At 42.6% G+C, this 26,580-nt stretch overlaps 1 protein-coding gene across 1 annotated transcript; it reads right to left on the bottom strand.

Annotated features, from left to right (window-relative positions):
* Nucleotides 1–64: 64 nt before the first annotated feature.
* LOC149812910 (putative protein-S-isoprenylcysteine O-methyltransferase) lies at nt 65–25,833 on the bottom strand. The gene is made up of 5 exons (XM_089991477.1): nt 25,699–25,833; nt 23,840–24,083; nt 2,212–2,340; nt 952–1,049; nt 65–662 (listed from the first exon to the last, which is right to left on the bottom strand). The coding sequence occupies exons 1-4, from the start codon at nt 25,814–25,816 to the stop codon at nt 959–961; spliced, it is 582 nt and encodes a 193-aa protein (XP_089847603.1). The 5' UTR covers nt 25,817–25,833; the 3' UTR covers nt 65–662; nt 952–958.
* Nucleotides 25,834–26,580: the final 747 nt, after the last annotated feature.

Raw genomic sequence — 26,580 nt, 5'->3', positions numbered from 1 at the left:
ATGGTACCTGCAAATTACTGTGGACTCCAGACTCCACATGGATAGACACCATTCCATTGGGTGGTTGAGAGAGGGTAGACCTTGATTTTCCATTCTCCATCTCAAACAAATAGAAGACAGGATTTGTTGGGAGTATGAAAACTTCTATTACAATTCAAAAGAGGAGGGACTGCAGCCAACCAAAAGAACAAAACTTCAACTTGAAACAGCAGACATCAGCTTTCAGTACAAGTACAGAAAAAAAAATGGGTGTTTGAGAGAAAAACAGGACATACTCAATTGAATGCCTTTGTTCCCAAGAGCATCTGCTTTTATAGAAACTGCAGCATCCTCCCATACCTTCAATAAGTGCTTGGCAATTCCATTCAAAAAAAAAACCTCAGGTTGTCCAAATCAAAGTCCCGGACAACACTGCAGCTGCTTACATAAGTTGATTGAGACTTTACAGATTTCTGACTTGAACCAAGCCACTTGTTCTGCTAATCAGATCAACTGAATCATAGATCTTCACTTGAGTCGCATCTAAGTGCCATACTTGCCTCCTATTCCATGCTTCTGTACATAAGTTCTCTTTGTCCATAAATCATCCCCATCATACAATTTTTGGCAGCAAGATACACTCTTGTAAGTGGCTGCAATGTATCTTCGCAAACTGGTCTCACCTGGTAAAGAAGATGCCACAAGAAGAAAACAAACAAAAAACATAAAGAATTACATCAGAAAAAGCATCTGCTGACACAAGATTCCCTCTCATCGACAAGGTCAGGAACACATCAAGACTATTTGAAAAGAACTAATGTCAACATAGACAAAGAAATTTGAACCTGAAAATCCCTTGTTAAAGTAGCTGACAAAATCATAAGGCTGCGATATTCAAATTTTGGCACATAAAAATGTTTGATGTTTCTTCAAGATGCAGTTCAAAAGATGAATGAAGATAAGGTGTCTTACTCTGGATTTACTTTATAAATGGCAATCCTGAGGGAACCTTTTGAGCATATTCCTCGTACAGTTGACCAAAGAACTGCCTCAAGAAGAACTCTTCATAGCTGTTTCTTGTCAAGGTCACTTTGAAGAAAATGACTAAAGGATCACAAATATCTGAAAGCATTGCTTATAAGAAATTTGCTGTGCTAAGTACATTCGTGCATGGATTCAAAAGAACCAATTGACAAATTTAGCTCCTGGTAAGTTGTACACTACCGTGCCTCTGGAATTGCATCTAAATTGTCACAAACTGAAGTATTTTTGCCTAGCATGGGGCAGTGCCCATTTCTTCTCTCATCCTTTGTTTCACAGTAATTGGCCAATTAAAATCATACACTCAAACCTCATTCCAAAAAGAATTCTGGGGCAAAAATCGACAGGCTGTAAAAAGGTGCAGCCAAAAGTGAAGAATCTGGGATAGCCCACAGAAACAGACGTTGAAATAGTTCATTTGACTGAATTTGGTCATGTAAAGAAAGTACAATATAGAATGAACACCGTGTCTTGCGTGTTGCAAGACGATCCTGATCAAGACCCATCTGAACAGCCTGTGCAAATGAAGGCTGACATGAAACCCTGGAACAAAGACTAACCCTCACAAGGCAACAGTGGCTGCCAAAAAAATGCAGAAAGAGAACAGTAAAAAGAGGAATTCTCCTTGATGCAAGGAATCAGCATGCCCAGAAGTCATGAGAAAACAATTTGCTCAAATTGTTGATGACCCTTGGTTACAAAAATTGATGCACCACAGCTCCGCAGTTATGCACGATGCTGTGGTTGTAAATTCTTAACTAGCATCATCAATTTACTTGTTCAAAATGCACAGCGGACATTGTCGGTGCTAGCACTTCTGAGTGCTGCCATATATGGATAATTGGATATATTATGTAAATCATATGTATTCCTATGCATATTGTAGATCTTTGGTAACCTTTTCTTTAGTTTTAGTGTGGTTTTCCACCTTTTTAGTATATACATGCATACTTTTCTATGTGCATGTGCATGACACACCCAACCGCACAACACCCTTCTTCTGGAAAATGACTATTTCATACCAGAAGTACCCATCTTATACCATGTAACAGCACCCTTACCTATGTGACTTGCGCACCAATAACTTGCTAAACTTTTTTATGAATGGAACCATTTAATAGTACCAAAGGATAACTTATTTTGAAAAAATAAAAGAGCCGTATGCATAACCAAGTGCAAGAAAATGGATACCGTATCCGCCTTAGGAAAAAACACCACATAACCAATGTAAATCCAATGATGCAGATAGGGTTGCAAAGCATGACCTGAGTACCAGTTGCCCAGATGAAAAAGCCAGAATATCCTGGATGACGTACAAACCTGTCAAGTGGGTTGAATCACATAAATTTGCCTACAATAGAAAAGGAATGTGTTTGCACATATAAAACATCAAAAAGCTAAAATATTCAGAAACAAAGCAAAATTGCATTATCAAGGTCGAGTGCAGAAAATGCTTGAGCCTGACAAAACTGCAAATAAAACATAATGAAGTTGTATTACAGTGTCAAAGCACAACAACAGATACATCTGACATTGAAACACTGATAAAATGCAAACGGCAAAAGTTCAATGAAATAAAAACAGTTTCCAAGAGATACATCATAGTTATGAGGTTAACTGCATTTCAAACTAAAAAAGTTGCAGTTAAAGCTTATGCAAAGAATCATAGTGGCTGGTGTTAAAAAATATATATATATATATATATACATTTAGATTTCACACATATGTATATTTATATATATTTTTATTTCTGTCTTTTGTAATGCCTACTAGGGGCAATTTAGTCTATTTGTACCTATGTAAATAGTCATGTCCACTAGGGACATTTTTTGGGTTTTATTTACTTTTTGTCTTTCTTTTCTTTTTCCTTATTGACCAAGGGCAAAAGGCACCCTTTAGAGTCATTGGGGAGCTCCCAATGACTCTATGGCAGCTCCCCTTGGTCCCCATAGTTGAATAAATAGGGGTCTTTGGCCCCTCCATTCCTTAATGCTATTTTAAGCATTTCAATATATTATTCTTTATATTTAGTTCTCTCTCTTCTCATATTGTGAGTGTTTGGTGATTTGCCCTTTGTGGCTTATTGTATTGTGCCCATTAGTGGCATCTTGTTTATGTCTTTGTGCCTTCTTTGTAGTCACTTTGTGACATTGTTCTTAGCACTAGTGTTTAATTACTGCTGGTTCAAGGACTAATTGAATGTATAACACTTTCAGATCTTCAAATGGTGAGGAATCTACACCAGCTAATACAAGGGTGACCGCATTTATCAGAGGAGACACAAGGAGTCTGATGTCAAATCTGATTAACAAAGCCAAAAGAACTTTGCTTTGTCTCTTTTAGGCAAGCCAACAGACCATGATAAGCCACAACAAGAAGGATTACATGATTAAGTACAATACTTCTTGTGATAGTGAGTCAGTATTGTACACATATCTGGCAAGTTCCTTCTTTCAAAGCATTATTGCATTGCCAACACACAGGATGGTGCAACAGGCTTGTAATTGAATACAAAGGGTGTGCACAATACAAATCCCACTAAGGATTACACACTTACAAGAGGAGTCCACAAACACAAAGCCAGTAAGGCAATACAAAAGGGCCACTTATGGGAAAATACAAGAGCGCAATAGGCAACACAGTCACAGCCCACCAAATTGCAGGAAAACACAAATAAAAATAATTATTTTATTATCAAGAAATGCTTAAGAGAAGCATTACATAGCATGGGACATAAGTCCCCTATTTATACACAACAAGAGGAGTCAATCTAGCTGTTGCCCCCCAACGGCTAGAAATACAAAAGACCAAAATGACCTTGAGGGCATTCAAAAAGAAACATAAACAAAAAAATAAAAAGGGGAAATTACAAAAATATCCTAAATACATTCTTGATAAAAGAAATCATTATATATATTTGTATGTATGTTAACACTCTCCCTCAAACTTACTGTGAAATCACAGAAAGTTTATCGAGGAAATGAAATCGAGGAGAAGGGAGTGCCTTGGTGAAGAAGTCGCCGGGTTGATATTCCGATAAAACATATGACAAAGTAATGGTCTTTTTCAAATATTCTTCATGAACATAGTGGCAATTCATCTCAATATATTTGGTTCTTTCATTACCAACTATATAGATGACGCTCTTGTTATCACAACACAATTTAGAGGGTGAGTGTAAGTGAACCCCCATATCTTCAAGCAATCTTATCAACCACAAATTTTTTTATGTCGTAGTAGCCATAGCACGATACTGTACTTATGTCGATGATAATGATATTTTTTGTTGCTTCTTGCACTTCCACCACACCAGCAAGTCACTTGAAAAGACACAAAAACCAATGATTGAACATCTATCATTAGGATCTCCTCCCAATCTAAATCAGAATAAGCAATCAAATTAAGAGGGGAGAATAAAGATAATAAAAGTCCTTTGAAAATAGAATTTTATAAATATCTAATAATTTTCATCACAACACTTATATGCACTGTGGTGGGAGAATGTTGAAATTGGCTTGCAGTGTGACCTGCATGAGACATGTCAGGTCGAGTGATTGACAAATATGTAAGTACTCCAATTATTTGACGGTAAGGAGTGAAATCCTCTAGAGGTTTTTCATCATCTATCTTCATCTTTGCATTGATACTTTCTGAAGTGTCCACCATTTTTTTATTAGTGATGCTTGACTTGTCAATCTCATAAGCAAAGTTGGTTTGAGTTAGTAACTATCTATAAGGAGAATAACCACTTCAATTCCCAAAAGAAATCTAAGAAACCCAAGATCAGTCAGACATTTCAAAATTTTCTTTAAGGATGTTTTTAATATAGTTAACTCCCTTTTTAACGCTTTCAGTAATGATCATGTCGTCAACATAGAGCAGTAACACAATGATACTTGCATCAAATGTCTTAACAAACATAATAGTGTCAGTGTAACAAAATTTATATCAAAGTTTAATCATAATAGTACTAAACCTATCGTACCAAGCTTTAGGTGCCTGTTTGAGACCATACAAGGCTTTTCTAAGATAAAGAACCTTTTTAAATAAAATCTTAAATCTAGAAGGTGGATCCATATAAATTTTTTTCATTAATTTTTCATTTAAGAAAACATTCTTGACATCCATTTGATACATTGGCCATCCTTTTACTATAGCTACAACTATGAGTGTCCTAATAGAAGTCATTCTAGCTATTGGGGCAAATGTTTCATCATAGTTTATGCCATATTCCTGTGAGTAACCTTTAGCGCTACTAATATAGTTTTATACCTTTTTAATGATCCATCACTTTTGGCTTTGACTTTGTATACCCATTTAAAACCTATTGTTTTTTTGCCACTAGGTACGTCCTTTATTTTCCATGTTTTAGGCTTATCAAGGGTTTCTAATTCTATATTCATAACTTTTATCCACTCATGGCAATCCTTGGCTTGGTTGTAGTTTGATGGCTCAAAATAGGAATATATTTTAGCTAGACAAGCTCTATAATGAGAAGGGTCTAGAGACTATCAAATGAACTAAGGTTATGTTGTTCTTGTCCTCCTACTTCGGAGTATTTTTCTAATGTACTGAGTTGTCTATTAATTCCTCTTCTACTATATTGAATTAATGTGGGTTCGGTGATAACATTATCATTATTTTCTCCATCCTGGATATTGACTTATGGTTCTCCATCGACAATATCATCCACAATCACATCATTAAATTTATATTCATCATTGCAATTTTTGGGCAATAATTCTAACAAAAAAAAATATTCAGTATCTTTCTTAGGCACAACATAATAAAAAAAACTTTCTTTTTTCATAAATAAAAATTTTCTTGAAACATAAAGCTTATCATTCCTGGGATCATAACATTTAAAACCTTTTTTATTTTCACCATATCCAAGAAAGACATAGGTTATAGCTCTTAGTGACAGTTTATCATTTTTATTCGTTAAAACAAAACATTTGCATCCTAACACTCTTAATCAGAGTTACCGGAAGCTTCTTAGATAGGTGGGAAGCTCGCTTCCCAGAAACTCGCTTTGGAAGCGCGATACTCCTCGCTTCCGAAACTTGATGAGAACCTTGATTCCCCCACGCTTCTCCTATGCTTTCCACACACTTCATTTATTCATCTTATATGTTCTCTTAACTTTTCATGTTTTTTATGTGTTTTCTCTCACTCTTCTCACTTACTTCCATGTGCTTTCTCTAAATTGGTAATCATCATTTTTAGATTTTGTTAAAAATTTAATTCTTACACTAAAAAATCATGAAATTTAATATTAGACACTTTTATTTTAGTTTTTATTTGTGTTTCATTATGATTCAGATTCAATTATTATATTTCTTTTTTTTATTCCTTGCTTCCCGCTTCCTATATATTTTAAAATGCATCGCTTCTCGCTTCCGCTTCCCGTATTGTTTCCCACCTCCACTTCCTAGTCTAGCAACCTTGCTCTTAATCTCAAATAATCCGGAAAAAATTTATAAAGTTTTTCAAAAAGGGAAATATTTTGAAGCTTGGTGGAAGAATTTTTGTTAATGAGGTACACAGTGAAACTACTTTATCCCAAAATTCTTTTGGTACATGGTTTGAGCTAAGAAGGGTCCTTGTAGTTTCAACAATATGTTTATGCCTCCTTTCGGTCAAACAATTTTATTGGGGTGTATTAGGACACGATCTTTGATGTAAAATTTTGCTAGTCTCCAAATAATTTTTAAATTCATTTGACATATATTTTCCCCCTAAATTCGAGCGAAAAACAGATATATTAGAGTTAAATGGATTTTTAATCATATTATCAAAGGTTTTAAAAATACCAAAAACTTCAAATGTGTGCTTAAAAAAATAATTCTAGGTATATCTAGAATAAATATGACATAATAAGCATATCCACCTTTAGAGACAATAGGAGTGGGACCTTAAATGTCCGAGTGCACTAATTCAAGCAGTTTAGATAAAAAGAAATTTCTTTTTCCAAACGGTAAGGATTTCATTTTTCCGAGAATGCAACCGGCACATAAAACTTCTTCATTACAAAATTCCTTTAAGTGAGGTACAAAAGATAGTTTGGATATTGTAACGCCCCAAAATTTCGACTTGTGATTTCGAAAACCTTATCGAAAAACCTTTCAAAGATTTAAAGTTTAATATTTAAAAACAACAGCGGAAGACATTTAGAAAGGGACACAAGTCAACAATCCTGGGTACGTTAGCTGAAAAACCATCATTCACATGTACAACATCTTAAAGGAATTTAAGAAATAAGGCAATCGATTAAAATCTGCAGTTTATTACAAAATGGGTCTTTTATTCCAAAGTTCAATAAATCTAAGAAAAACTCCAAAAAGTCTCAGAGCCAAGCCGCCAGCAGAAAGAAAATGAATCTTGATCCACGTTGCACCACGCCATCGGCCGCCAGTGAAGTCCTACTCCTCACCTGCCCATGAAATGGGTCAGTTTCATAACAAACTAGTAGGTGCACGAACAGATAAGTAGAATGAAAATAAAACAGGACATTCATGAGATAAGCAATTATGATATTTAAGCAATTAAAGCAGTTGTAGTCTATTCTAGCAAATGTAATAAGTGCAAAGAGAAGCAGTGTAAGTCTCAGTCATCTATATCTATTCATGAATATCTTATTTAAGTTCTGATATTAACTGGCCTGTGGGTACGCACAGACGCGAAACGTAGAAACAGCCGAGACCAATCCGGGGGTTTATTATGTCAGGTGTTTTCATTAACCCGGATGGCTGACTGAGTCCGCTCCTAAGGGGACGGTCAGTGACCAAGAGAGTAAATCCCCAAAGGCATTCGTGGCCCATGGATGCATCCAACTTCTGCAGAAGTGCCTGGGAGTTACCACCTAGGATAATTTATGGTAATCCCAATTCCCCTAACTCCGATGACTGGGGAAAACCGAGTCTTTTGCTCGTGGGGTGGTTGTTAACAACCTGTCCATCGGAGTCTTTGTACCATCCATCCTCTCCCTTGATGAACCGTGAAGATCGGATGGGTACGACGGGGGTTTCTTAACCGTCGTCCCATCTTATATGCTCTGGTCCATTAGACCCACTCGAGCATCTTGCCTGTGAAGGCGAAATGGTCACCATTTTATGTGATCTCAGCATTTTGCTAATAGCATTCATCGAGGTTGCCACAACCTCATCATCCCACCATCGTAACCCACATGGGACGTACTTGTCCAAAAGTACGATCGTACCTTCCTAGAGGTACAACTACGATGGAAGGGCAACATAATGGTATATGATTCTTTTGGTTCCTATATGACATGTTTTGCTTTTCTGAGCAATTGGCCTGTGGAGGCCGATATTACCATATCAAAAATCAGTAAAGTATAGATTTCACCCTTCAATTACCCTCCATGATCTTACATAAAATTCATACCGTACCTGCCTTAAGGTTTGGTTATAATGGCAATTGCAGTGGTTTTGAGTCTCTTCACAAAATCTATCTTAAGTATGCAGTTTCAAAGGAACAAGCATGCATAATAGACAATTATGAGTTAAGTAATTGTACACGTAAACAGGCATGCCAAGTAAACTACTTGATTTTTTTCTAGAATGAGTCTACCCAAAGAATTTACATTATGCAATTTCAAAAGAATCACACAGAGTAAAACACGGATCAACACATACTTCTTCAGATACGCAAATATGCAAAAATAATTATTCTATCTCAGAAGTCTTATTTTATTTAGTTCATATACACTATTCGTGCGACTTTCCCCTACCTCGGGATGTCTTGCAACTGCGTGCGTCTACGCGTGTAGATGATACGAGGCTCGGGCCGCGGAGCCAGAGCGAGGGTCCGATGCGAGGTCTGCAACAGTGCTATGTTAATAATAATGCGGAGCAAAAGAAAGACAAACCTGCCTAGGGAAAAGAGAGGCAGCAGAGGTGTGCCCCTGCTGGCCGAAAACAGACAAGCGGCGGGGGAACAAGCCCCTGCCAAAACATAGCGTAGCGGCAGGGGCCAACCCCTGCCGACAGCCACCAAGTGGCAGGGGCTGAGCCCCTGCCAACGGCACACAGTGGCAGGGGCTGAGCCCCTGCCGACAGCAAAGGATGGCAGGGGGCCAGCCCCTGCCGGAAGCATAAGGATGGCAGGGGGCCAACCCCTGCCAGAAGCACATGGATGGCAGGGGGCCAGCCCCCTGCCGAAAGCACAGGTCGGCAGGGGCCAACCCCTGCCGTCAGCACGAAGTGGCAAGGGCTGAGCCCCCTGCCGACAACCCAGGTCGGCAAGGGCCAGCCCTGCCGACAGCACCAGACGGCAGGGGGCCCAGCCCCTGCCGAAGGCACAGGTCGGCAGGGGCCAACCCCTGCCGACAACACGAAGTGGCAGGGGCTGAGCCCCTGCCGACAATACAGGTCGGCAAGGGCCACCCCTGCCGACAGCACCAGACGGCAGGGGGCCCAGCCCCTGCCGAAAACACAGGTCGGCAGGGGCCAACCCCTGCCGACAGCACGATGTGGCAGCAAAAAGGGGTGCCGCAGGGGCCACCGGTCCCCTGCCGGCACTCTGGCGATTCGCAGAGGGAGACGGGGATGACAGGGGCCGCGTAGGCCACCTGTCGGGGCCATGGCGACACAGAGAGGCGGTGGGAGGACGCGGCAGTGGCTGTGAGCCACCTCCCGGCGAGGTGACAGGGAGGGGGGTCGCAGGGGCCTCAGGTCCTCTGCCGGCACTCCGGCGATCCCCATCGAGAGAAGGGGACGACAGGGGCTGCGTAAGCCACCTATCGGGGCCCCGATGGTACAGGGAGGCAGTGGGAGGCCTGCGGCAGCGAGCCTGCCGGCCTCCCGGCAAGGTGACAAGGAGGGGGGTGAGGAAGAAAAGAGGGAGGAGAAGAGAAGAACGGCGTACCTGAGGGGGGGGGGGGGGTTCCCGGCGTCGGCGGCGGGCGCAGCAGGGAAGGAGACCGGCGCGGGGGAGGAAGCTCGAGAGGGCTGCGAGAGGGAGGCGAGACTCCCCTCGCCCTCCGACCTCTCTCTTAAAGGCGAAGGGGGCACCGGAAGGGGAAACCCCTGGTGGGTTTCCCAAATCCTCCCGCAAGAGAAGGGGGAGAAGGGGGGGGGAGTTGCGGCGCCCGAACGCTCGGGTTTCTTAAAACCCTAAATAAAAAGGGGCCCGGGTCGGGTCGGGTCCGGACCCGACCCGGCCCGGGTCCAAACAGATTTTTTTTTTTTTAAAAAAAAATGGGGTTTTACATCCTACCCCTCTTAAAAGAATTTCGTCCGCGAAATATCTATTACCTTGAAGAATCAAAATACAGGTGAGGATATTTATCCCTGATATCATTCTCAGGTTCCCAAGTACATTCGTCAATCCCATGATGTTGCCACCGAACCTTTACAAAGGAAATGGTCTTTGATCTAAGCACTTGGTCACGACGGTCGATGATCTCCACTGGTCTTTCTTCGAATGTCAAGTCCCCTCTAATGTCCACATCATCATAATGAATGATGTGCGATGGATCGTGAACATACTTCCTCAACATGGATACGTGAAAAACATTATGGATCTGAGCATACTGCGGAGGTAATGCCACGCGATAAGCTGCTTCTCCAATTCGCTCCAGGATTTCGAACGGTCCGACGTATCTAGGACTCAGCTTTCCCTTCTTTCCGAACCGAAATACGCTCTTCGTTGGAGATACCTTAACAAAAACCATCTCACCAATATCGAAGGTAAGCTCTCGTCGGCGTCTATCTGCATAGCTCTTCTGCCGACTCTGAGCGGTACGGAGTCGTTCTCGAATCATCTGCACTTGTTGAGTATAGTGCTGCAAGACTATAGGTGCCTCCAATTTTCGCTCGCCAACCTCGTCCCAGTAAACAGGTGATCGACATGGCCTCCCATACAAAGCTTCGTATGGGGCCATCCCGATGCTCGCATGATAGCTGTTGTTATACGCGAACTCCGCCAAACTGGTGTGGGAATCCCACTCTCCCTTCCAGTCCATCATACAGGCTCGAAGCATGTCTTCCAAGGTTTGAATCGTACGCTCCGACTGCCCGTCCGTCTGAGGGTGAAACGCAGTACTAAACTTTAACTTTGTGCCCAACGCCAACTGAAGTTGTCCCCAAAACCTTGAAGTGAATCTAGGATCACGATCGGAGATAATCGAGACTGGAACACCGTGCAATCTCACAATCTCTCTAACATAGAGATCAGCAAGACTATCTAACGATTGGTTGAGACGGATAGGTAGAAAGTGAGCCGACTTGGTGAGTCTATCGACGATCACCCAAATCGCGTCATGCTTTCTCCGCGTCCTCGGTAGACCGACTATGAAGTCCATGGTAACATCTTCCCACTTCCATAGAGGGATCTCTATCTGCTGCATGACCCCACCGGGTCTCTGGTGCTCGATCTTGATTTGCTGACACGTTAAACACTTCGAGACATACTCAGCCACGTCTCGCTTCATACCGTTCCACCAATAACTGCGTTGCAGGTCCTTGAACATGTTCGTGCTACCCGGGTGAATTGTGTACCTAGACTTGTGGGCTTCCGCAAGAATTTCATTTCGAAGAACCGGGTCATCAGGAACCCAAAGGCGCTCCCTCAACCATATACTTCCATCCTCCTTCAGACGAAAAGGTGTATCTGCCAATACCGCTTGAGCCTTCAACTTCTCGTAGCGCGCATCAGTCTTCTGCCCATTGATGATTCTCGCTAGTAGCTCAGGTTGAGCAACAAGGTGGGATAAACCGATTGAACCTTGAGTGATTGCGAAAGGTTCCCAAGAGGCTAGGTCTTCGACCAACCTCCATCCAGCGAATAAGGCATTAATCGAAACTTCCGGTGCTTTGCGGCTGAGAGCGTCAGCCACGACGTTCGCCTTTCCTGGGTGGTAGGAGAGGGTGAAGTCGTAATCCTTGAGGAATTCAAGCCAACGCCGTTGTCTCATGTTCAATTCCTTCTGTGAAAATAGGTACTTAAGGCTCTTATGATCGGTGAATGCTTCAAACTGCTCCCCATACAAGTAATGTCGCCATATCTTCAGTGCGAACACCACCGCAGCTAACTCTAAATCGTGAGTTGGGTAGTTCTTCTTGTGAATTTTAAGTTGTCGAGAAGCGTAAGCGATCACCTTCCCATTCTGCATCAGCACGGCCCCTAGGCCTGACCCAGAGGCATCAGTATAAATCACGAACCCGCCCTTACCAGAAGGTAAGGTCAAAATAGGAGCACTGGTAAGTCGCTCCTTCAACAACTGAAAACTTGCCTCGCACTTCTCGTCCCATAAGAATTTGGTCTCTTTCTTCAGTAACTTTGTCAGGGGTAACGCAATTTTAGAAAAATCCTGAATGAATCTTCTGTAGTAACCCGCTAGTCCAAGGAAACTCCTGATATCACGCGCGTTCTTTGGTTGCTGCCAACCAAGTACAACCTCCACCTTTGCAGGGTCCACGGACACTCCGTCTTTAGAAATAACGTGTCCCAGAAACATGACTTCCCCGAGCCAGAATTCACATTTAGAGAACTTGGCAAACAACTGTTCCTTTCGCAAGGTTTCTAACACAACGGTTAGGTGCTCTCGATGTTGCTCTCGACTTTCTGAGTACACCAAGATGTCGTCGATGAACACGATCACGAAGGTGTCCAAAAATGGCTTGAACACCCTATTCATCAAGTCCATGAAAGCTGCGGGGGCATTGGTCAGTCCGAACGGCATGACTGTGAACTCGTAATGTCTGTATCTCGTCCGAAAGGCCGTCTTAGGAATATCCTCATTCCTAATTCTGAGCTGATGATATCCAGACCTAAGATCGATTTTCGAGAAAACCTTAGCCTTCTGCAACTGATCGAACAAGTCTTCGATACGCGGCAATGGGTACTTGTTTTTTATTGTGGCCTGGTTGAGCATTCGATAGTCGATGCACAATCGCAAAGTCCCGTCCTTCTTCTTCACGAAGAACACAGGAGCTCCCCAAGGAGAAACGCTGGGGCGAATGAATCCCTGATCCAACAACTCCTGCAACTGCTTCTTCAGTTCCTCAAGCTCAGCTGGCGCCATTCTGTAGGGTGCTTTGGAGATTGGTGTCGTACCTGGTAGCAATTCAATACTGAATTCTACCTCACGGGACGGTGGAAGTCCCGACAGCTCTTTAGGAAAAACGTCGGGGTAATCGCGAACAACATCTAGCTCACTGATGGGAATGAGCATTGGATCTGACTGGATAACACTAACCAAAAAGGCAGTGCATCCCTTCCGCAAGAAGTTCTGTGCCTTAAGTGCCGAGATCATCCGGCTTGCTCGAACAGGTCTGGGAATTCTGAATTCTACTCTCGAAGAGCCTGGAGGTGATAAAACGATCTTGCCATCACGGCAAAAGATCTTGGCATGATACTTGTGCAACCAATCCATGCCTAGGATGACGTCAAATTCAGTCATCTCCAGCAGGATAGCACAAGCAGGCAAGTGCCGCTCTGCCACAACTACGTCCAATTCAGGTATGAAAGTGGTGCAAACCGTGTTCTTCCCAACGGGGTTATACACGTCTAATGCATTATCAAGCATTTTTACCGTTATATGCAATTGTTTTACGAATTTTTCTGAAACAAACGAATGTGTGGCACCACAATCAAAGAGTGCAAAAGCTGCTTGATCAACAACAAGAATGGTACCTTGAACGAGATCCCCTTTGGTCAATTGATCGACCGTGGCTGCGTAAACTCGACCCGGCTCTCTGCCACTGCTTGGTTGTGCTCGTTGTTGTTGCTGATGAGGTGGTCGAGGAGGATGAGCTACGTTGCCGGTTCGCTTGAGGTCATCTGCTGCTTTCTTCCGGCAGTCGCGTATGAAATGGCCCATCTTGCCACAGTACAGGCATCCGCCAGTGTCCCGCGGACAAGATTGTCCCACATGAGGCCTCTTGCACCTGGGGCAGTTATCACTCGACGGTTGCCTGGGCGGTGGAGGGCCCTGTTGTCGCTGGCGTTTTGCTGGAGGAAACTGTTTCTTCCCTGCTTCAGTCTTCTCTGGAAAAGGTGGTCGTTGCCCTGGGCCGCCGGGAAAGGTCTTCTTCTGCTCACCACCTGACGCGGTTGACTTCTTGGCTTGCACACTTTTTGAACGCTCCCAATCCTCGTTCAGTAGGGTGGCTGCCGCTACTGCCGCAGAAAAAGTTGCGGGCATACTGGTGAGAACCCTATGCCTGAGTCCTTCCTTCAGTCCGCGAATAAACTTCCCGGCCCACTCATGATCATCCTCGAATAGGTGAGGACAATAGCGCTCCAACCGTTGAAATTTGGCGATATAATCGTTCAAACTTAAGCTGCCCTGGCACAGCTCCAGAAATTCCACCTTCTTCTTTTCCCTCGCATGAGGGAAATAGTTTCCGAGAAAAACCCTTCGGAAGGCCTCCCACGGAATCACCTCAGCACCCGGAAACTGCACCTCCCGCGTAGTGTCCCACCATTCTCGAGCGTCGTCCTTCAAACGAAAGGACCCGAACATTGTCTTCTTATCATCAGGAACGGACAACACTTGAAACACCCGTTCCACCTCTTTAACCCAACTCTCCGCTAAGTCAGGATCAACCTTGCCCAAGAAAGTAGGAGGGTCCAGCTTTAGAAATTTTTCATATGTGGCGGTTGGTGCATTCCCAGCAAGGGAACCTGGATCCTGATGGGGGCGACCCTGGTTACGAATCGCCTCAGCTAAGGAGTTGAGGGTATCCATCATGAATCCCCTCTGTTCACGCAACTCATCGGCCTTGCTGTGGCTTGAGTTTCCCGCCATCCTTAAAAGCAACCAAGATAAAAATCAAAAATACTGAAGACGTACCAGTAGGCATAAGTATAGAAACAAAGGCAATAACATAAATCTTTATTCCGAGAGTCAAATATTTAGAATCCAGCTGTGCTGGTACATAAGCAAAAGTTATATTCCGCAGTTATAAATGAGTTCACAGACTCCAACAAAACTGGGTGCGTGCTACCTCCCCTTAGGGACGACTAGAATACTTCCTAAGATATTCCCTTCTATTGCCTGTGCGCCTGAATCTGCGCTTAGGGGTGAAGGGAAGTGGCTCATCGTAGGAGGGCTCCTGCCCGTAAAGAGGCGTCGCCGGAGTATATTCCGGTGAGCCAAGACTATAATCTGAAGAATCCGTCGCAGGTGTATATGTGGGTGATACACCGCCCACTGGGTCGGCCGGAGGTGGCGGTTGCTCGCCGGCAGTCGAAATTGCGATCTTGTCGTCATGCTCAGCCTTGTGGAAGCAAGCATCCATGGTGTGGCCTGTTTCTCCGCAGAAACCACACTCCTCTGTTAACTCAGGGGGAACAAAATCTCCCGATGACTCCTGTGGTGTCTGATGGTGCACCTGAATGTGTGAAGGCGCGAAATCACTTTCTCGAGCCCACGCTGCTGCCAAGGGTATCTGGTAGGCGATCGGTAGTGCGAAGCCTTGCTCATCCGTAAAAATGGGTAGAGGAGGGCGGTTAGCCCAGTAACCAGCCCCGAACATCTCACGTCTGCCCCTCCCCCTTACGGAACGACCACGTACACTACGCGTGCTCCTACCGCGAATACCATTAAAACTAGTAACTGGATCCATATATCCAACGGTACTACGAATAAGACAAGAATATCATTTAGTCTAAACATGCTATGAAATATCCAAGGTTTACTTACAGCGTGATGGGATGCTCAATAGTCAAGATTCACTTCTTTCTAACCTGGCTCTGATACCAAGTTGTAACGCCCCAAAATTTCGACTTGTGATTTCGAAAACCTTATCGAAAAACCTTTCAAAGATTTAAAGTTTAATATTTAAAAACAACAGCGGAAGACATTTAGAAAGGGACACAAGTCAACAAGCCTGGGTACGTTAGCTGAAAAACCATCATTCACATGTACAACATCTTAAAGGAATTTAAGAAATAAGGCAATCGATTAAAATCTGCAGTTTATTACAAAATGGGTCTTTTATTCCAAAGTTCAATAAATCTAAGAAAAACTCCAAAAAGTCCCAGAGCCAAGCCGCCAGCAGAAAGAAAATGAATCTTGATCCACGTTGCACCACGCCATCGGCCGCCAGTGAAGTCCTACTCCTCACCTGCCCATGAAATGGGCCAGTTTCATAACAAACTAGTAGGTGCACGAACAGATAAGTAGAATGAAAATAAAACAGGACATTCATGAGATAAGCAATTATGATATTTAAGCAATTAAAGCAGTTGTAGTCTATTCTAGCAAATGTAATAAGTGCAAAGAGAAGCAGTGTAAGTCTCAGTCATCTATATCTATTCATGAATATCTTATTTAAGTTCTGATATTAACTGGCCTGTGGGTACGCACAGACGCGAAACGTAGAAACAGCCGAGACCAATCCGGGGGTTTATTATGTCAGGTGTTTTCATTAACCCGGATGGCTGACTGAGTCCGCTCCTAAGGGGACGGTCAGTGACCAAGAGAGTAAATCCCCAAAGGCATTCGTGGCCCATGGATGCATCCAACTTCTGCAGAAGTGCCTGGGAGTTACCACCTAGGATAATTTATGGTAATCCCAATTCCCCTAACTCCGATGACTGGGGAAAACCGAGTCATTTGCTCGTGGGGTGGTTGTTAACAACCTGTCCATCGGAGTCTTTGTACCATCCATCCTCTCCCTTGATGAACCGTGAAGATCGGATGGGTACGACGGGGGTTTCTTAACCGTCGTCCCATCTTATATGCTCTGGTCCATTAGACCCACTCGAGCATCTTGCCTGTGAAGGCGAAATGGTCACCATTTTATGTGATCTCAGCATTTTGCTAATAGCATTCATCGAGGTTGCCACAACCTCATCATCCCACCATCGTAACCCACATGGGACGTACTTGTCCAAAAGTACGATCGTACCTTCCTAGAGGTACAACTACGATGGAAGGACAACATAATGGTATATGATTCTTTTGGTTCCTATATGACATGTTTTGCTTTTCTGAGCAATTGGCCTGTGGAGGCCGATATTACCATATCAAAAATCAGTAAAGTATAGATTTCACCCTTCAATTACCCTCCATGATCTTACATAAAATTCATACCGTACCTGCCTTAAGGTTTGGTTATAATGGCAATTGCAGTGGTTTTGAGTCTCTTCACAAAATCTATCTTAAGTATGCAGTTTCAAAGGAACAAGCATGCATAATAGACAATTATGAGTTAAGTAATTGTACACGTAAACAGGCATGCCAAGTAAACTACTTGATTTTTTTCTAGAATGAGTCTACCCAAAGAATTTACATTATGCAATTTCAAAAGAATCACACAGAGTAAAACACGGATCAACACATACTTCTTCAGATACGCAAATATGCAAAAATAATTATTCTATCTCAGAAGTCTTATTTTATTTAGTTCATATACACTATTCGTGCGACTTTCCCCTACCTCGGGATGTCTTGCAACTGCGTGCGTCTACGCGTGTAGATGATACGAGGCTCGGGCCGCGGAGCCAGAGCGAGGGTCCGATGCGAGGTCTGCAACAGTGCTATGTTAATAATAATGCGGAGCAAAAGAAAGACAAACCTGCCTAGGGAAAAGAGAGGCAGCAGAGGTGTGCCCCTGCTGGCCGAAAACAGACAAGCGGCGGGGGAACAAGCCCCTGCCAAAACATAGCGTAGCGGCAGGGGCCAACCCCTGCCGACAGCCACCAAGTGGCAGGGGCTGACACACAGTGGCAGGGGCTGAGCCCCTGCCGACAGCAAAGGATGGCAGGGGGCCAGCCCCTGCCGGAAGCATAAGGATGGCAGGGGGCCAACCCCTGCCAGAAGCACATGGATGGCAGGGGGCCAGCCCCCTGCCGAAAGCACAGGTCGGCAGGGGCCAACCCCTACCGTCAGCACGAAGTGGCAGGGGCTGAGCCCCCTGCCGACAACCCAGGTCGGCAAGGGCCAGCCCTGCCGACAGCACCAGACGGCAGGGGCCCCAGCCCCTGCCGAAGGCACAGGTCGGCAGGGGCCAACCCCTGCTGACAGCACGAAGTGGCAGGGGCTGAGCCCCTGCCGACAATACAGGTCGGCAAGGGCCACCCCTGCCGACAGCACCAGACGACAGGGGGCCCAGCCCCTGCCGAAAACACAGGTCGGCAGGGACCAACCCCTGCCGACAGCACGATGTGGCAGCAAAAAGGGGTGCCGCAGGGGCCACCGGTCCCCTGCCGGCACTCCGGCGATTCGCAGAGGGAGACGGGGATGACAGGGGCCGCGTAGGCCACCTGTCGGGGCCATGGCAACACAGAGAGGCGGTGGGAGGACGCGGCAGTGGCTGTGAGCCACCTGCCGGCCTCCCGGCGAGGTGACAGGGAGGGGGGTCGCAGGGGCCTCAGGTCTTCTGCCGGCACTCCGGCGATCCCCATCGAGAGAAGGGGACGACAGGGGCTGCGTAAGCCACCTATCGGGGCCCCGATGGTACAGGGAGGCAGTGGGAGGCCTGCGGCAGCGAGCCTGCCGGCCTCCCGGCAAGGTGACAAGGAGGGGGGTGAGGAAGAAAAGAGGGAGGAGAAGAGAAGAACGGCGTACCTGAGGGGGGGGGGGGGGGGGGGGGGGTTCCCGGCGTCGGCGGCGGGCGCAGCAGGGAAGGAGACCGGCGCGGGGGAGGAAGCTCGAGAGGGCTGCGAGAGGGAGGCGAGACTCCCCTCGCCCTCCGACCTCTCTCTTAAAGGCGAAGGGGGCACCGGAAGGGGAAACCCCTGGTGGGTTTCCCAAATCCTCCCGCAAGAGAAGGGGGAGAAGGGGGGGGGGAGTTGCGGCGCCCGAACGCTCGGGTTTCTTAAAACCCTAAATAAAAAGGGGCCCGGGTCGGGTCGGGTCCGGACCCGACCCGGCCCGGGTCCAAACAGATTTTTTTTTTTTTAAAAAAAAAAAAATGGGGTTTTACAGATATACTAGGATGTTATAGCCTTTTGTGCCAGAAAACAATGTCTACATTTTGTATGTTGCAACAAAAAAAATTCTTTGGAATGACTAGATGATCCAATTAGTAAAGGCCTCATTCTATACGGCCTTCCCCAATCAACCTCCCTAACTGGTGATCTTGCACCCCAATCAATAATGGTCCGATGAGGAGACATTACAACCATGATCGATGATTTGAGAAACAAAAAGCAAATTTAAGTTTAATTTTGGAATAGAAAAGCAAAATTCAAGGTTTTCAATTCCTTTAATTTCAAGTGAAGTTTTATCAGCCGTAAAAACATGGGATTTACTTGAATTAGTGCAACAATTGGAAAGCAATGCATCATTTGGGATCATATGAAATGATGTTTCGGAGTCTAAGTAGCCAAGAGATCTTACCGGGAGACGATAATGTAGAGACCATGACACCCATGATGGAGGATGAGAATGAGGAGCGGTTGGAGAACTGTAAGAAAGTGAAAAATACGCTACAACAAATGTCTCTCAACAAGTTCTCACAAATACATCATAAGAACCACAAAGGTTCACAAAGAGAACTTAAGAATACACACAACCCGAAACGGGTATAAAAATGAAAAATAAACAATTTTATTGATTTGAGATAAAAACCCAAAACAAGAGTTAGTATTTACAAGGGGAATAGCCCCATATTTATAGAGAGGTAGAGAGAAGCCTTAAGAGAGTTGTTGGACTCTCCAACGGCTCTAATAGAGCTGTTGGGGAGTCCAACAGCTCTTTTTGGATTTACCTTTTTGACTTGGTCAAAAAGGTACCTTTTTGACTAGTCAAAAAGGTAAAGGCCAAATCAGTCCAATGATGGACTGGTTTGGCTAATTCTAGTTGTATTTTAACTAGAATTAATTAAACAAAAAATCCTAACTAGAAAGGAGATAAAACATTACATGTCTATGAGATTACATATGAGATTACATATTTTAACAGAGAACATCCAGCAATTGAGGCAAAGTCATGGTTCCAATGAATTTGGAGTCTCTATTGGTTACATTTTTTGTCCTCTTAAGAAGGACCTTCCAATACCACCTTTTTCTCATCCCTTCCTTTTTAGCTTCGGGCAATAGGGCTTAATATGCCCCGATTATTCACAACTATTACAAATAATCTTCTTTCTCCCTCCTTTAAAGCGTGGCATCCCAAAATGAGGCTTCTCAAAGTGAGGAGTTTTGTATGTGTTAGTGTTGGCACTAGGTCTAGAAACGACCAACACACTATTTTTGGAATCTTCGGACTAGCTCATGGACTCAAGTCTAGTTTCCTCCATGCACACTTCAAGTAAGACCTCGTGCAATGTCAAAGGAGGTCAGTTGGCATTTTTCATCGCATAGTCTTTTAAGAGTACCATAGTACTCTACCAATTTCATCACCTTTCTTGCAATTATGAATCCAATCTCGTAACTCCCACTTGTGTGCGACACCCTTTTGAGTGTAAGTTTGTTTGATATAGACCCAAGCTTCATCGGTTCTCTCAAATTCAACAATGTTGGCACAAGTCTCTCCATTTATGCTTCCCATAAAAAGTGAGAGGACTGGCATGACCAATCTTTCATTCTTTAAGTGCCTTCTTGTAGTCTTCCAAGGCATTTTCTCTTTCACTTCCTTTGAGAGTCTCCTCTTTGGTAGCTCCATCTTCTCCTACTACGGATTTGGTGAGAATAGGTTGAGGTTTCGGTGTGGAACCATCAACATATTGCCACAATTCTTTGCAATTAAAATCCTCTTAACCGTCATGGCCCACGTGTTGCAGTTGTTCCCATCAAATTTAATGGGAACAACCTTAACCACTTCCGTGTCAGCCATGACAAAGAGAGGGAGAATGGAGAAAAAGAAATGTGAAAGAGAGGAGAAGGAGAATAAGGGGGGACCGAGCTTCATGCACACACAAACTCACGAGCCACCACAACACGAACCAACAATCTAACGATCCCACGATCACAAGAGCCTTAAAGCTCAAACAAAGGGTGTGCACAACACAAATCCCACTAAGGATTACATACTTACAAGAGGAGTGCACATACACAAAGCCAATAAGCCAATACAAAAGGGCCACTTATGGGCAAATACAAGAGCGCAATAGGCAGCACAGTCACAGACCACTAAAGGGCATGAAAAGACAAATAAAAATAATTATTTTATTATCAAGAAATGCTTAAGAGAAGCATTACATAGCATGGGACAAAAGTCCCCTATTTATACATAACAAGAGGAGCCAATCTAGCCGTTGGGAGCACCCAATGGCTAAAATAGCTAGCTGTTGGGAGCTCCCAACGGCTAGAAATACAAAAGACCAAAATGCCCTTAAGGACATTGAAAAAGAAACACAAACAAAAAAATAAAAAGGGAAAATTACAAAAATATCCTAAATACATTCTAGATAAAAGAAAACATTACAATATATATATATATATGTATATATATATGTATATATATCAATGTTGGTTGAATTATCACCTAGCAGTTCTTCAAAACAAGCAAAAATAGTTTCTCCTTTTTCAATAGTTTGTGTAACAATTCATGTTAGACAATACAATTGGGAAATGGCTAAGCTATGACTTGATTTGTAACTCATCAAGTACTTTTTAAAGAATTTCATTGACAGTGCAATACACTCAGATCAGTGAAAAGATATAGATTGTTGGAAGCAAAGAAAAAAGCCGTCTATGTGCTCACCGAACATGAAATGTGGGTATAAACAATACACATCTATCACAAAGTAGCATGGAACCCGAGACAAAACCAAATTGAAACAAAAGGAATTAAATGCATAAACATAAATCATTTAGCCAAATACAATGAACAACATATTTGTATATTCACAAGAACACCAAGAAATAAAATAAAATAAATAATTTTATAAATGACAAAAACATACAAAATTTACAATGCAACCTTGCTACAAAAAACTCATGCACACACTCACATTTACACACATCCTCTCTCAACTATACAACTAGGGATGCAAATGGGTCGGATCGAGGATGGGGGTTTTGCAATTTTTAGCTGTTCCAAATTCGATTTTGATCTGAATCCCCATGTATTTAGCTATTCTGATCCGAACCGTTTGCATTCCAATATACAACCAAGGAATGAGCAATATATAGAGGAAGACACCTAACGGCTAGATTAACTGTTAAAGTAAATCCCAACGACCAGTTTGACTATTCAAATTAGCTGTTAAAGCAAATCCCAAAGGATAGTTTGACTAGTCAAACTAACCGTTAGCACAAATCACAATGGCTAGTTGCTCATTCAAAAAGTGATCAAAAATAGAAAATACAGAAAAAAAATTAGTCATTTAATAATGACCAGAAAATAAATAAAAAAACTAATTGAACCTAAAGTATACTTAACCTAAATCCTAAAAGGTAAACTTAGAATATACCTGAACTAAAAACTAAATACATAAAAGTATACCTTTGGTATACCTTGAATACAAGGATAAATAAAATAAAAAGAAATACAACAGAAATACCTATAACTACACCTTAGTATACTTAGGTATGACCACAACCTAACATACAACTTAACAACCTCGATGCAAAAACAGAAAATCTGCTTATAAACTCATAATTAGGCCATGCAAAGCATGACTTATTGCTTCAATTAGTAATGAATTGATTATGATATGCCCTTAATCCCCTCATTCACAAAGGAACTAAGAAGGCGGTTCTATCACCAGTCACTTGTGTGATTAGGGTACATATCAACTTGAATATGTTTTTTTATGGTCAACTGAAAGAGGAAGCACATATAAAACTAGCTTCAAATTGACAAGATTCTCCTATGAAGGTTTACTAAATGAACATAATGTACACAAAACCAACATCATAAAATTGAATTGATAGCTTTAGCACTAGGTGAGAAGTGATGGATTTTGCCCAAAAGAGAAACAAGTTTGTTAGTCAGTTATCCTATGAAAGAATTCTAGGCAAAGAAAGCAATACAATGAATATATAAGCAGCATGCGATTGGTCTGAGTCTTAGCATGCAGTCATGCATCTGTTCATAGTCAAGCTAATTACTCAAGTTTTATACTCAGCAAAATGATCTATCTGTCATAATTTCAATGTCATTATCATCAGTATCTTCCCTTCTAATCCAGAAGTTATCAGAGGTCTATTGCATAGTGAATTCCCTATGACAGACTTGAATCTACAAGAGTATTTTTCCTGGCTAAAAGTTGCAAGGTGTTCTATTCCAATATGCTTATGAGCTTTTGTAAGCACAGAATGTTGAACTGCAGTTCATGTCCTCAGTGAATACATGTAAAATTTAATTTTTTTTATTTGCTTATTTATGTAGACTCTCATTTTGTCGAATAATTGTTCCCATCAAATGAGTTAAATACTAAAGAAGTCTGCAACACCTTTGGAGCATTTTTGAGTTACATGTTTTTGATGTTTTCAACAATTATCAGCTTTAAATTTTGAAAAGCCACCTATAGAACCAGAGCCATATATGCTACAATATCTCCAAGGGCTCAGACAAAAGCATCTCTCAAAAATTCATCTGAGAAGCAACCTTCAGAGCAGAGAAATCCCACCCAATGATCATATAAAAAATTATACTATAATACATCATTAGCCACTTCAATATCTTCCAGTGCGAGACTGATGGAATGAGCTACAAATTGTGTATAGAAGAAGTGGTGCTCTTTTATATCAACAGTGTATTAAGGCATCCATCATGGCTTGCACAACATTTAGCTCTCCTACATTCTCCACAATGCAGCTAAAAGTTCAGTTCTAGGGTATAATAAAGGAGCACACCTGTTTTAAGATATTATGATAAAAAAGAAAGACAAATACATGATGAATTCTCTAACTCTTGCAAGAGATACCTTGAGTATGAAAGACAAGAAGTTACCTATAGATTCCATGAGTTACAAACTCATGATTTTCTTCATAATATATTCTAATGTTGTGTGTAAATGCATTCCCAGCAGTTATGACAGCAGCTTTACGTATGAGCTCCCCAAGCACAACTATTGCAAGGCCCATATTGCTTAGCCACCATTGTTCTTTCAGTTCGGGAAAGAGTATAAGCTCTGCCATATACTCAATTAATGCACAGGTCATTGCAAGAACATACTCTTTGCTGATCAGAAGTGCTGCACGGTCATTGAAATTTCACTGATCATAAGGCACCCCCATTAACAAGATAAAGGGCCAATACAATAGTTACATTTGGTTAAGGACTAAAAATCCACAATCTTCTGAATTTCTTTATAGCAAAAAACGTTAAGCTCATTTAGCTTGTGTCACATGGTTACAGCTGCGAATACGGGGATACAGCCATTTTTATGAAGTTATCAATATGACTAGTATATAAGGGGACAAGAAAAGAGGGCCAAAATGGAATATCTGTGTGTCATAGCACTTAAATAAAACAAAATGACGTGTAACAGGTAAGACTTCAATGAGATTTCTTATCACTAGTGGGGCAACATTTATATGTGCATAGGAAAGGACTAGTTAGGCCATTGTCATTCATTCCCACATGACAATCCACCATCTTCTAGGATTGGAGAGGATGTTTGTTTGACGATTGGAAAAGATCGCTTCTCTGATATTCAGGGACAAAAAACACAAATCAAACTTACAAATACAACAGAACTCAATGTCATTATTGGCCAGCATTGTCTTTGGCCAGAATGCTCTAGGAGTGTTGAAAGCAGTTTAATATTGATGAAACCTGGATTTGCTGGGATCTTCCAGTAATGCAGAATCCAACTTCAACCAATTTTTTTTTATAACTGGGCACCTCCAAACACCCCATTATGGAGTATGTGAGTGGGCAAAAAATTGGATTTTCTGGGATCTTCCAGTAATGCAGAATTCCAACTTCAACCCAATTTGTATTGATAATGGACACCTCCAAACACCCCATTTTATGGAGTCTGTGAGTGCACCCACTTATCCAGATAATGTCAAGCTAATATTGATGAAATCAATTAACTAACTCTTAGGAGTCCTTGTGGATGTACCCAACATCCAGAAAACCGGGATAATTTGAGATCTTGCAGTAATGCAGTATTCCAACTTCATCCCAGTTTTCTTGACAACAGGGCACATAAAAAAAACTCCTTATCGAGTTCGCAGACGAACCTGCTTACCCAGATAAATGCATCAAGCCAGGAATCTCCCCTTCCACCCATTTTTTCTGGATAATCAGGTGCAATCACCCCATTAATTTTTCTTTTGAAAAAACAAGAGTATTCCAAATTCTGAAAGAGGTAGCCTGGAGCTACTAAAGAAAAGCATGGGCTACCAAAATGAAAACAACAACCATGAGATGATAACCCTCTAGTAAGGGTCCTATTATCCCCAAATACAATGAAGAGTAGACCATTATTAGCGGGAACAAAACCAGGATTTCCAACAAGTACCATACAAGCAAGATGGTGTATACTTTGATATTCCAATGTTACCATTTAACTTCACACCTCCAGCCCTCCGCCCCCACCCACCCACCCACACACACACACACACATGCTCTTACCATTTTGTCGTCGGAAGCCGTTGAACGCTATTCTAGTGCTCAAGATCCTGTTTGGTTCAAAAAATCGAGACCACCCTTTTATCGTTTTCTTTTCTTTTAATGATCTAGTGATTCACCAAACAGATTTCTCCATTCCCATGATAGCATACATCAACGGGGAAAGAAAAAATCGGAGAGGAGTTTGAAGGAAAAAAGAAAAAGAAAACCAAAGCGGGGGGACTCACAGGAGACGGAGACGTTGCGCCAGCCGTGGAATCGTACAGAGAGGGCGTACTCTGAGGCGTGGAAGAAGACCACCGCAGCAAGCATCTGCAGCAACTGCCTGCACCACGTCCCCCACATCTCTTCTCTTTTCTTCTTCTTTTTGCAGTATGTGAGAGAGACGTTAAGAGGGCAAAGTGCAAACTGGTGGGATACGGTCCGGATTGTGATAGATCCGAATCCGATTTCAAATTTTAAGTAGAACATGTGTAGTACAGTCGAGCATGGATCCGGATTTGATATGGTAGTGCCATATCTGGTTAAAAAATAAGTAATTTCCTGATCCTATTCGCCTTTTACCTGAAATTCTATCATCCCTATCTTCGTACCGCTTGAGATTTCAAATCAGACTACATATGTCATATGTGTATATGTGTGATCAACATCATTCATTTAGCCAAGAACGACATTTAAATCGCCCAAATCCGACTTGTGTAAAGGATCCGATTAGACCTAGGTCCAGACCCGATACCATAACCAAAAATCTGGTCTGAGTCTGGTTTTACTTGGGTCCCAACCAAACCCTACCCGTTGACACTCCCATGTTGAATCCATCTATAATGTCATATTTGATCAAAACAACATGCATCATAGGATTTAAGAGGGGTAATAAGATGGGCGGATGTCACTGGCCACCTTTTATGAAGTTCCTGATATAATAGTTAGTTTCTCTTGATTGGTTAAATAATAGAGATGTAAGCTGTCGGAATTCGGTTTAGATGCGGCCAATACCAGATGTTGGCTAAACATATTTAAATCTAGATTTGGATTCAAATGGCAAAAAAAGTTCATACCAAATCCACTTTTTATATGTAAAAGGATTTGGATACAATATCATAACATAT

Source organism: Nuphar pumila, chromosome 16, assembly GCF_984573655.1.
Source record: "Nuphar pumila chromosome 16, dmNupPumi1.hap1.1, whole genome shotgun sequence".
Taxonomy (NCBI): domain Eukaryota; kingdom Viridiplantae; phylum Streptophyta; class Magnoliopsida; order Nymphaeales; family Nymphaeaceae; genus Nuphar; species Nuphar pumila.
This window is presented reverse-complemented; position numbering and strand designations above follow the sequence as displayed.